Source organism: Pundamilia nyererei, unplaced genomic scaffold (assembly GCF_000239375.1).
Source record: "Pundamilia nyererei isolate P.nyererei 1_Seehausen unplaced genomic scaffold, PunNye1.0 scaffold00029, whole genome shotgun sequence".
NCBI classification, from domain to species: domain Eukaryota; kingdom Metazoa; phylum Chordata; class Actinopteri; order Cichliformes; family Cichlidae; genus Pundamilia; species Pundamilia nyererei.
Window position 1 is genome coordinate 1494525 of NW_005187430.1, and position 12269 is coordinate 1506793.

Below are 12269 nucleotides of genomic sequence, written 5' to 3' on the forward strand. Positions count from 1 at the left end.
TCATCACTACTGAGGTGAGGGCTACAGGGCGATAGTCATTGAGAGAAGCAGGGTGGGGTTTCTTCGGGACAGGAACAATGATGGACTCTTTGAAGCATCTTTGAAACTCTTGTCTTGCGTGTATATTATATTTAGCTTTACATCATTCTCCCTAATTTCAGCTATGCCCCAAACATCCTCCTGTGTGTGTTTAAACATCTGTCCTTCATGTTGTGTCAGAGAATTTGTGACTTCTCCCTCCTGGTTCCCAGCTCCTGTGTTTGGATCATGTTGTAATCCTGATCTTTTCTGTTGGATTTTTGCACCACTTTTGTTTTGAACTCTATTAAAAGCCAGTTCTATAGTTTCATTTGTCCGCATTATGATACACAGGATAAAATGCGTGTTTTAATAGGATTCTAAAAACTGGTTCCTCCGGTGCAATAAAAGTAAGGATTCGGAAGCTTCCAGAAAAATGTGTGCAGTTAAAAATGTTAAGAGACAACATGCATCTATAGTTGTGTGTGAATGTGCAGTCATGGCAGGGAGTGACTCAGCTACAGACCAAGCTCTCTGGCAGGAAATAGAAAATATCCCTCGCTCTCCCTCCCTCACGCATCCAGTCTGAAGCCTCAGAGCGACTCTGGGTTGAGTCCTGCAGCTGTTACTGGAAACATCGCTGCAGCTTCTGCCACTGCTGCTATGTTCTATTTAGAGAACCCATACAACAAAAATGATGCAGAGGAGAGGAGGCCAACACACCAAAGACTGAGCAAGCAGTACCAGCGGCTTGAAGGAGAGGAAGCATCTGAGTCAGTGAAATTTAAAATAATCTCATCAATAAAAGATAATCCACCTCAACTACATCTAAGCAGATTAAAACTCCATCTACATGAATGAATGAGTGTGAAGGGATGCCCTGACAAACGTGTCTATGTTTGAAGGTTGAGCTCCTGGAACAGCCTATGTCTGGCTCTCACTTACATAATACCAGAACTATCAAATAGATGTTCAGGAAGAACATCTATTTGATCTATTTATTTCAGTGAGATTCAACTGTGCTAGGATGGATGAAGAGTTTATTTAAAAATAGAGGAAATATAATCTATCCAGCTTGTTGACAACACAAAATGATTTTTTAAATTATTACAAAATCCCCACCAATTAAGTTGATGTTTCAAATGTATAATTTTGTCTAACTAAAAGTTCAAAACCTGCAGATTTTTTGGTAACTTTGTAAAAAGATGAATACTTTATTTATCCCATTTATTGAAAATTCTTTTATTTTATGATAACTGAAATTAGGCTCCAGCACTGGTTAACAAAATGCATGGATGGAAATGTAAAAAAAATAAAAATTACTGTGGGGGAAAAGTGAAACTGCTCTAGTGTCCCTGGGGATTGTTTACTCATGGGTGTGGAGTAATGTACTAGACTGTTGTTATGAAGGAGCAGCCGAGGCTGAAGGCAATGGTTTCGATTTACCAGTCAGTTTATATCTAACCTTCAAACATTTTAGCAGCTGGAATGAGTTTCCTCTGTAGGGTTACAGAGTTCAAGAGCTCAAACACGAGAGGGAATTTGGACTACAGCTGCTGCTCCTCTCCACTGATCTATCTGTGCAATATCTGGTCAGAATCAAGAGAAAAAGAGTGCCAGCAGTCATTTCCCAAAAAGTGCCGTTTCTGTCAAAGCTGTGGAAGGATTTAAACTGTTCGCAGACTGAGTATAAGCCGGACATCATTAATTCAAGCAATCAAAAATAAACAACATATTTCCTTCTTCTTACATAAATACTGATGTATAATACAGAGTAAGACCGACGGCTGGTGCTGCAGAATCTGAAGAATCTGGGGAGTGGCTGGACATAAATAAATGAACAGTCAGTAACTGAGCGAAAGCCAGTTATTACATAACATCCAGACCATGAAGAAAGGAAGGGCATCATGGGAAATTCACCACCTGGGGTCATACAGCTGAATCAGCTGAGGTTCTACACGTGTGCATGTATGCTACGCTATGCTACTGCCTTTAAATGCACCATGGTTACACAGAGAGAGACAGTGCGCGCTGACTCTAACGTTCCTGCACTGACACAAATATATACATTTCTATTTCATTCAGAACGCTAACAACATATTCAGGAACTTTCAAGTTAATACTGAAATTAAGCCTCAACTCTGATAACACCATGTACGAACATCTAAGTTACTTTTGGCTGCTCACTTATTCACACAGTTTCTCCACAGCAGGTAGCTCAACATGTCTGATTTGGACTCTTTAAGCCAGATGGACTTCCTGGCACAACCCCAAAGAAATAAACCCTTCCTTAGATCAAATCTGAGATCTTTCACTTGTAGGGCAGACTTGTAAACCACTAGTGTACACTATGGAGGCACTAATATCAGAACCTACCACTAAAATATAAATGTCAGTAATAGCTGCAAAGGGAGTGTCAAGGAGCTAAAAGGCCATGAAGTCCAGATGACAGCATGTATGAAACAACAGCTGCAAGTTAACATCTAAACATTTTTTAAAACTGAAGCTAATCAGAGATCAGCTTACTATAGCAGCCAATGAAGGATTTAATTTAATCTTAATCCCATACCACACAAACTGTCATCTCCAGCATCACAAAAGATGCTACAGACTCAAAAATGATGTTGATTCTCATCGAGCGATTCTAAATTCAACAGATGTCAAAGCCTTTTCTGTTTCCATCAAACAGAAATAAACAGGCTATCCATTCCTACCTTGAGCTGCACTAAGTGGACGTCCACGTGCCGGTTGTTGCTGTCTTGCCCCACAGAGTGTGTGAGCTGCGTCACTCTGTCACTGGTTGCTCTCAGCCACTTCTCAATCTCTGGTAGGTGTAGGACGACCTTCCAGTCGGCTCCAGTGTGGAGAGGCGGAGGTTTCTTTGACCTAAAGAAAAACATACATGCCAGACAAGACAAGACAGACAACCTCAACAATACAGACTTATAGCACTGCTACAGAATTACCTCGTGATCTTTTCCACAGACTTACTTAGACCTTAAGAAATAGTGTATAACATGAGAGAAAACACATGAATTGTTATGATCATCACTCTGGCTAGCTTTATACCTCCGGGAGTTGTCTTGTCCCATGTGAGGTCCTTCAGTGAGGCTTCCCTGACTGGGGCCTGGGCCCGGTGAGGAAGAGCCATCCTTCGACTGAGGCTCCAGGCCGAGAGGGGGAACAGTGATAGCAGCAAGTGAGCTCGAGGTGCTGGGGTCCAGGTTCGGGGTGACAGGAGTGACAGAGGTGAGCATCGGCGAGGCTGGCTCAGGGGCCACCGGTGAGAGAGCTACGACACTCATGGTGTTGGAGAGAGGGGAGGTACACAATTTCTAATGTGGGTTCACAGGACTCACTGAATAACACTGGAGAGAGAAGAACAGAGAGTATATAAAGGTCAATAAAAGCATCGAGATTCAGAGGAAGAACAAAAACGAAGGCTAAGGGACTGACAACAAACACTGCATCTACAACAGACACTAGAATAGCACAGTGGGCAGAAAAACTAATACTGAAAAATTTGAAAACAATAAGACGGGTTTAATTAACAGGGCTGCACCATCAATCATTTGTAATACTATATTTATATTTAAAAAACATTTAAAAGGCAGAAATGCTTTTCTTGACTGAATATATATTAAAAGTGGATCATTTTTAGTGAAAAATATCTTCAGACAATCATATATGAATGTTAATATTTTTCTAAAAATATATCAAAGTAATTCCTTCACAAAACTGATCAGTAATTTTTAAAACGCATTTATGAGTTTTAATACAAGTGCAACTTTGAATATTAAGGCTAGGTGGGAAGCTGAGATTGGCACTCAAATTTCAGAGGAGACTTGGGAAGAGGTGTTCGGTGAAGCCCATCTTGTGACTAATTCGGGGCTGTGGAGAGAATTTAAATGGGAGGTGGTCATAAGATGTTTTAGAACCCCAGAGATGATTCCTAAAATGAACCCTACAACTCCTGACACTTGTTGGCGAAATTGTGGTACTCACTTAGGAACCCATTCACACATATTCTGGTCATGCCCAAAAATTTGCTCATTTTGGAATGACGTATTTAAAGCCCTGAATACAGTCTTCCAATAACCATTAACAAAGAACCAACAGTTTGCCATTTTAGGGGTATTACAAAAGGGTTTTACAGGAAACAATAAAAAGTATCTCTTAAGAATCTTGCTTACAGCAGCACTAAAGTGTATCACCATTACACGGCTAAATCTTGACCCACCTTCATATAATATGTGGATTGATAAAGTAAGAGAGATTTATACTTATATGCTCTGCGGATTCAGAGAGAATTGTTCACCGAGCGTTGGCGACCCATACATGCTTTATCGTTTCAATAAACTAGCATAGGTTTGTTTCGTTTTGTTCATTTTTGCTACTAAGATTGTCACATGTTATTTAATATTATATTAAGGTGTTTTTTTGTTGTTTTTGTATTGTTTTGTGTTTCCTTTTTGGAGTTTTTATTTTAATTTGTACTTCTACATTGCTGTTCCTGCTCCTGTATCTGTTCAACGTGTGAATATTGACAAGTACAAGTTGTAAGGTTGTGAACTATAATAAAAATTGAGTTTTAAAAAAATCATATATGAATGAATAAATATTGCTTGCTTTATATAACAATATCCAAGTTTACAATTCGCTTTCATGGTTTTTGCATTTAAAACTGCTGTTGCCTATCAAACAGGTTTTGACTTTCTCACAAAGCCTGTGATGGAATATTTTTAAACCAATTCTTTATATTATACATTTGATCCCCAAAAACACGAAGTAACAGGAAAACACAGATTTCTGTAAAATAAGGCAACACAGTAATATCGTCTCAGCTGTATGTAGACCAACTCTGTTTATGTATAATAAAGTCTCAAGATGTATCATTAACCTGAAAAAGCCAGCAATTTAACAGAAAATTAAACATTAATTGTAGTAAATGTTTTATATTTAGAGGTCAAAGTGCCAATAAGACGTCTACAGAGTGAGTGACGAGCCAATTAGAGAAGTGACCTTTTCACTGGTGATTCTGTTGTCAAGCTGTGGAAGTACACAAACACCGATATAAACTGCCCTCCGACTGGCATGTAGATGACGATGAAGCAGCTGTTCGCTCACAGACCTGCACAGTTACAGTTAGGAAAAGCATGTAAGGTACATAAACAAAAAAGAAAAATGCAAAGTAAACTAAGATAAAACGAAGTATAAAAATGAGAGCTACGTCAAATGATTTTTTACGAAATAAAAGAATAAACAGGAGAGAATTATTGCCTTCAACACACTGAGCAAAGATGCATATGTGCTCCCTCTTTCCCTCTTCATCATCACTTATTATTCTATTATTCTGTCTTCTTTCCATCTTCAGCTCTACAAAGCCTTTTCCATTCTTCCAGTCCATTCACCTCCTGACATAAAGCATTCAATTAAAACACTAAATACCACACAAATCTTGTGTAGTTTTATGTTTAAATTTCCATCTACTATCAGATCTGTTCATAGACAGCCGGGGTAATTCCCCATGAACCTGAACATAGGAGGGGCGCAGCCAAAAGGAGCCCCTCCTCTGCATTATACTGGATGCTCATATTCTCAGTCTTGGAGTAAATTTGAATTCTGTTCAATCCTATTCAGTTTTATTTATATAGCGCCAAATCACAACAACAGTTGCTTGAAGGTATTTATACTGTAAGGTAAAGACTGCAATAACACAAGCAAGAACTTGGTGACAGTGAGAAGGAAAACTCCCAGGATGAGTACACTACCAGCACTTTGGCTTCCAGCACCATTAGTTGGTGACTTTGCTGAGTCCAAGGCCCGAACGATTACGTTTTCGTGTTTTTAAATCAGATATTGGGTCTGTACATGTGACACTATGGTTTTTTCATATTGTGAAATGTGCTGCAAAACAAACTGAGGTACACTAACTGTGTTACTAAAGGTTAAATTACTTAAGGGTAAAATTAGTGCAGGATAAACAGGTTGTTTTGCTGTGCTGTCATTACTGTTTGTGTACAATAGAAAGACAGCACAATCAGTGTACTGTCAGTGTAGAGGATCGAAATCTGCCAGGACAACTCATAAAACATCTGCTGACATCTGGTTAAATTCAGTTGTGCACAGCCACAGAGAGCAGCAGGTCAGCTGATCACACACAAAGAAAATCTACTGGAGCTCTCAATAGAAATTATTGTGAGTTGTGATTCCTTTATCAGAATTTAAATTTAGACTGAAATAAGGTTTGCCTTCCTATCGCCTAATATTAGACTAATAATAATTTAATTATTACGTTAATGTCACAGTTAGTTTTGCACAAAGACAGGTGGTAGAAATGTTCTTCTACTTCCTCACTTTGAGTACATTTCAGGGTGCTTTTTCACTTTTACTTGAGTAAAAGAAGTTGAATCAGTACTTCAACTTTTACTGGAGTATTTTTCAACACTAGTATCTGTACTTCTACTTAAGTAAAGAGTGTGTGTGCTTTTGCCACCTCTGCAAAGCTGAAAATCTCAAAAATGGCAACAAGTACAAGAACGTTGTGGACCCAAAGGGAAAAAAGAGCAAAGTCTATATATCGTGTATTTTCCAGTCTGTACAGTTCTCATGTCTTGCTGTGAAATACACTCCACCTCCATAAAAGTTCATGTGAAAGAAGTTGTGTCTTGATCTTCTACCAGAACTGCACAAGACAAACCAAGGAATAAAATCTCCCTTTTAAAAGAATTCCTAACAAACAACTGCAGACTCAAACTAAGAAGGAGACAGGAGACACAGGAACAGTGACAACACTGGAATACAAAAACATTAAGGATTGTATGTATTATGGTAGGGCATTGGTGGGCAACTCCAGGCCTCAAGAGCCGGTGTCCTGCAGGTTTTAGATAACACCCTGGGTCAACACACCTGAATCAAATGATTAGTTCATCACCAGGCCTCTGGAGAACTTCAAGAAATGTTGAGGAGGTAATTTAGTCATTTAAATCAGCTGTGAATTAAATCTCGAGGTGTGGAGTTGGTCACCCCTGTTGTAGGGTCTACCTTACAATATAAAGTGCCTTGAAGCGGCTGCTGTTGTGATTTAGTGCTGTATAAATAAAACTGCATTTATTTGAACTGAAGGGAACTTACAGAAAACTTTCCTGATGAATCAGTGGGCTGGACAAGACTGAGTAGTCCGAATACTTCAAACTTTCTCCCAGGTGTGCAGCTGTTCCACTGTCTAGAAAATGTCTTATTGGTCAGAGGACAATCTCGACTGCTATTAAATCTTTGTGCCCTGTCAATAAGGAAGGATCTTCTGTGTATAATCCACCTGAAAACTTGGAACTAAAGATCCAGTGTGAGGTCTTTTATAAGACACAGCCAACAATTTGGCTATTTATTGTCATTTAATGACATAAAATTATATGTGGCTCAGCAAGCCACAGCCTGAAAAGATCACGTGGACCCTCATGTGCACTCATCGCTCGCAGGAGGTGCCATAGAGGTTGGATGTGATGTGTGTGAGGTGACGTTCAATGGCAAAGACGCTGAGAGTCCAATCCATGAATGTTGAGACTGCCTATTGGGACGGGAACACCACCACTCTGGAATGGTGCCATGGCTGCAGTGATGCGGATGCTATACCAGTCTGTTGTGGTGAAGAGGGAGTCGAGCTTAAAAGTAAAATTATGACATTGCCATTCCTTACCCTCATCTACTGCATGGTCACAAGCTCTGAGTAGAGACCAAATCAGTGAGATCACAGATATGAGCTTTCTTCACAGGGTGAGAAGCTCAGTCATTCAACAGAGACAGAATAAATCCCCGACTCTTAAACATCAAAAAGAACACAGGACGCAGGACAGCCACTGCAAGCGATTTATAGAATACGATACTAGACATGAAACATATAATTATTTAAAATGAGCTCAATCTTAAACATTTGCAGGAGTTATATCAAACCATTTAACACTAAAGGGGTCATTTTTCTACAGAATAGTTATTTTAGTTTTTTATGCACAATCATTTTCCAATAATACAGTTTTATTTGTACTGAGGTGTTTTGTTACTCTTTTCCTAATGAAATGGTTTGATAATTTCCTCCACCTCTTGTCATTGTCAGTTAATAGTAAATAATTTTTTATAAGATATTTGTAATATAGCAGACATTTATGTAACTATAGTAGTAGTAATATCTCACAATTATTCAGCCAGGAAGGAGTGCAGAAAGGTGAAGATGTCCATGTAGAGTGCAGACGTGCAGTGAAAAAGGTACATTTTAATCTGCTCCAGTTTATCTTGTTAAACTAATAATTAGTGGAGCTTTTAAGGGTTGCGTTTCTGTAAAAGTCCCCGCAGACCACTGCTTTAGAGTGACTCTGGCTATGTCGGTTAGTGCTAAACTTGGTTTTGGTTAATAGGAATGAAAATAATCCCTCCAACAGCAGGAGCTCATTTTGAAAAGACGGAGGGAATGTTGTTATTCCTGAATTCTCTCTGCTTTACTGTAAGTGACTAAAAAGCAGACGAGTTTTAAGGTGATCACATGAAACACTGCTAAACTTAGCAGTGACTATATTATATCAACAACTACATTTGTGTCCTTGGCTGTAGTTAGATACCTGATAAAAGATAAGAAATGGCTACTACTAATCCAGCTGTCATTTTCAATTGATTGCTGAAAAATATTTCCTGTTCAGCTCCAGCGCACACGTCATCTAACATGCAGGAAGCTGGTTACTGTTACTGCTCTGCTTTGGCTCCAGGGTGAATTTCCTTCATACTTTGTAGGGTTGATAATAAAAGAAAAAGAAAGAGAAAGCAGTGCAAATTACAGAAAACTAGCCATTAGCTTCATATCCAGTTGTTCAGTGATGACACGACGAATCCTACTTCCGGGCCTAAAGTAGTCTGCGTTTAATATGGCTTTTGTGTTGTTAACATGTTTAATGTTATGTATTTTCTTCTATTTGATCTCAAAAAGCTCCTAAAACAGTCAGTGATCACTGTTGACCTCCCTCGGCTTTTATTACCGCTAATCGTTTATTTAAGCTCAGTTTTTAAAACCTTAGGATGTAACTACAGCCCAGCCCATGCAGCAGTATATGAATGACTAACCTCGTATTGTGGATGGATTATCTCAGTTGTTCTCCTGGCTGAAGTTTGGTCCTTTTACAGCATCCTGCCATGCGATTACATTTGTTCCTGACCACCGAGAAAACTCACGTTAACTTTTATCGAGTGGAAAAAAGTTAGCTTGTTCATATTATGCTAACATAGCTGTGTCGCTAGCGGTCCCGTAGCACATCATTATATACCAGCTAGCCCAACTTCAGTAACCCTACAAACGTCACTGCTGTTTAGATTTCTGTCTTCATTTATGTTGGAAGTGATAACAGAGCTGTACGTTTTAATTTGTTTCCAAACCCCCGCAGTCAGGATATGCTATATTGTATTTAGATGGAAGATAGCGAGCTAACTCCCTGCTAACTTCTAACTCCGTTAAATGTCATAAATTCCGTTTTCATGGATGTCTGGATGTTAAACTCAATTGTTACACCTGGTAGAGCAGAACGCTGATCATTTTATTAAAGATGAAAGACTTTAGACAGTTTTTCAACTCTCAGTAATGCCATAGTGATCGTTTGATATATGGACCTGCAGCGGAGTTTAGGTCCAGACACGGCTAGTGACGTCAGACTGAACGATCGGATTGGTAACTATATACAGATGAAGCACATAAGCACACAATCGCAAATAAAGCGCAGGTCATGTAAATGTGACATAGGAGCCGATTATCTGTGATCAGTTGTAAGCGTGTTATGGAGTGAATTATGCAATGCCAACCTTTTACTGGAATCAGCTGAGGAAAAAAAACGAAAGTATCTTTTCATTTGACGGCGCATGCCAGAGGATGCAGCAGTAATAAGCTAATAGTGGAGCTCTCCAACTGTGGCCATCTGATGACTACAGAAGATTTAGAAAAGACGTTTTAAAGACACTTTAAAAGGAGGAACTGAACTGTCTGTCCAGAGATTCCTTGTGCTTTATTTTTTACCTACTCAGAGTTTCTTATCTGGAGCTTTTGGTGTTTGGAGAACTGCTACTGTTTACTTGGAGGTATTGGATGTATTTTAGGCCTGTTTTCAGAAGCTTGACTCGGGAGCAGAAACGTGACTGAGAGGTTTGAGGCAAGAAGAAAATGGAATCTCAGCCTGAGGCCAATCTCAAATGTCCAATCTGCCTTGAAATCTTTCAAGATCCTGTAATCCTGTGGTGCAGCCACAGTTTCTGTAGAGCGTGTCTTCAGAGATGGTGGACAGAGACCTCTGCTACATGTCCAATTTGCAGGAAAACATTTTTACAAGGCGATCCACCACAAAACTTGGCTCTAAAGAATCTTTGTGAGGCCTATTTGCTGGAGAGAACTCGAAGATTTCACTGCAAACTGCACAAGGAAAATCTGACACTCTTCTGTGTGGACAATCTTGAGCCAGTGTGTGTTGTGTGCTTGCACTCAGAAACTCACAAGAACCACAGATTCAAGCCCATCAATGAAGTTGCTCAGGATTACAAAGAGGGACTCCGGAAACTCCTCAAGCCTTTACAAGAGAAAAGTGAGCTCTTAAACACCGTTAAGGAAGACTTTGACCAAACAGCTGAAAATATTGAAGTTCAGGCTCGAGACACAGAGAGGCAGATTAAGGATGTGTTCTCGATACTTCATGAATTTCTCCAAAAAGAAGAGAGAGCAAGAATTGGTAGCCTGAGAGACGAAAAGCAGCGTAAGAGTCGAATGCTGAAGAGGAAGACAAATGTTCTGAGCAGAGAGATTGCAACTCTTTCGGAGACAATCAGAGAAACAGACGAGGCGCTAGAAGCAGAAAATATCTCCTTCCTGCGGAAATACAGCGCTGCAGCTCAAAGAGTCCAGCATTCCCTCCCAGGTGTTGAAGAACTAACCCCAGAAGCTCTGATAGACACCGATAAACACCTGAGCAACCTCTCTTTTGCCATCCTCGACAGCATGAAAGATATGATTTTCTCTACTTTTAAACCTGAGCCGTGCCATCCCAGCTATCTACAGGCACCCGCTTACTACGATAACCACAGGGTAGCTCAGACCAGGAGGCCAATGAGTCTTGCGCTGCCAGAGAGTCAAGCTCGAGAACTCAGTCATATGCTCGACAACAAAGTCTTCCCACCACCACTCGCAAATCCATTATTCCCACGCCAGCCTGCTCAAGCTTCCGTGAGTAGTAACGTTCTTGGAAATGCAGGAGGTTGGGATTTGAGACCTGCAGCAACTTCAGTGTGCAATGAAGAAAAAAGTATGCGTGGAAAGAAATTCATATTCCCCAACATATTAAAGCAAAAAAAGTAAAGGACAGCTTGGATGTAAACAGATTTTTTTTTTTTTCATGTTAAGATGTATGTAGAATTCCTGATATTTGTCATTATATATAAATCAGTATGATTTGCTAGTTTATTAATTGCACCCAATTTACACAGTGGGGTAAATTAAATCCTCTTCAAAGCCTCGCAGCACAATTCAAACTGACCGCAAAGTTGATTTATTACACCTGTAAAAGTACATTAGGTTGACTATCTTACTTTTAGAGGGATGAAACCAATAAAGGCATATTGAGTGTTTCTTTGAAAAGAATTATTTATTAACAGTTGTCACTTTTGTAAAGTTTATGTGTTAGATTTTGTCGTTTTGTGTGAAAGGAACTAAATCTGACAGGATGTGAAAGCAAGCAGAATTTGAAAAAAGCTTCTGTAACCTGTTGTAATCAAGAATAAATTGATGATGTATTTGATTGTTACCATGTGTAATTACTGAGTACTGTTTAAAATAAAAATGTGTCGCTCCCCCATTAACACCCAAGACAGGAAACACGTCAGAGCCCTCAAAGAAGCTGTTTGATGTTAGATGAACTGTGAGAAGAGGAAAAGTGAGGAACTGAGAAGGAATATCAGCTCTCTGAGAAACAGCAAGAGCTGGAGGACGGTGTGTCCAGACTGAGAGCTGGGGAAGGACAGCAATTTAGTGTTTTTACACTAAATTCTTGGTCTAGTATTTGGAGCACCCTAGTGTGTGCTCTGAAAACACACTGATTTAAAATCAGCAAACAACAGCGGGAACATTTCGATATTTACATTTTTATTCATATGTTTTATGTCAAACTTGATTTCTTAATTTTTCAGCACTGCAAAGTCTTCTTAGTTGTTCAGTTACAACTGAACAACAACAACAACAA

The 12269-nt window shown here is 39.4% G+C and overlaps 1 protein-coding gene across 1 annotated transcript in view; it reads right to left on the minus strand.

Moving 5' to 3' along the window:
• The window catches only part of akap6 (A kinase (PRKA) anchor protein 6), a 211856-nt gene that overhangs the window by 183864 nt on the left and 15723 nt on the right, over positions 1-12269 (minus strand). Inside the window, exons 2-3 of the mRNA XM_005728572.1 lie at positions 3088-3386; positions 2733-2904 (exon numbers count right to left, since the gene is read on the minus strand). Of these exons, the coding sequence (XP_005728629.1) occupies positions 2733-2904; positions 3088-3323 (408 nt within the window). The 5' untranslated portion in view covers positions 3324-3386. The remainder of the gene's footprint in view (positions 1-2732; positions 2905-3087; positions 3387-12269) is intronic.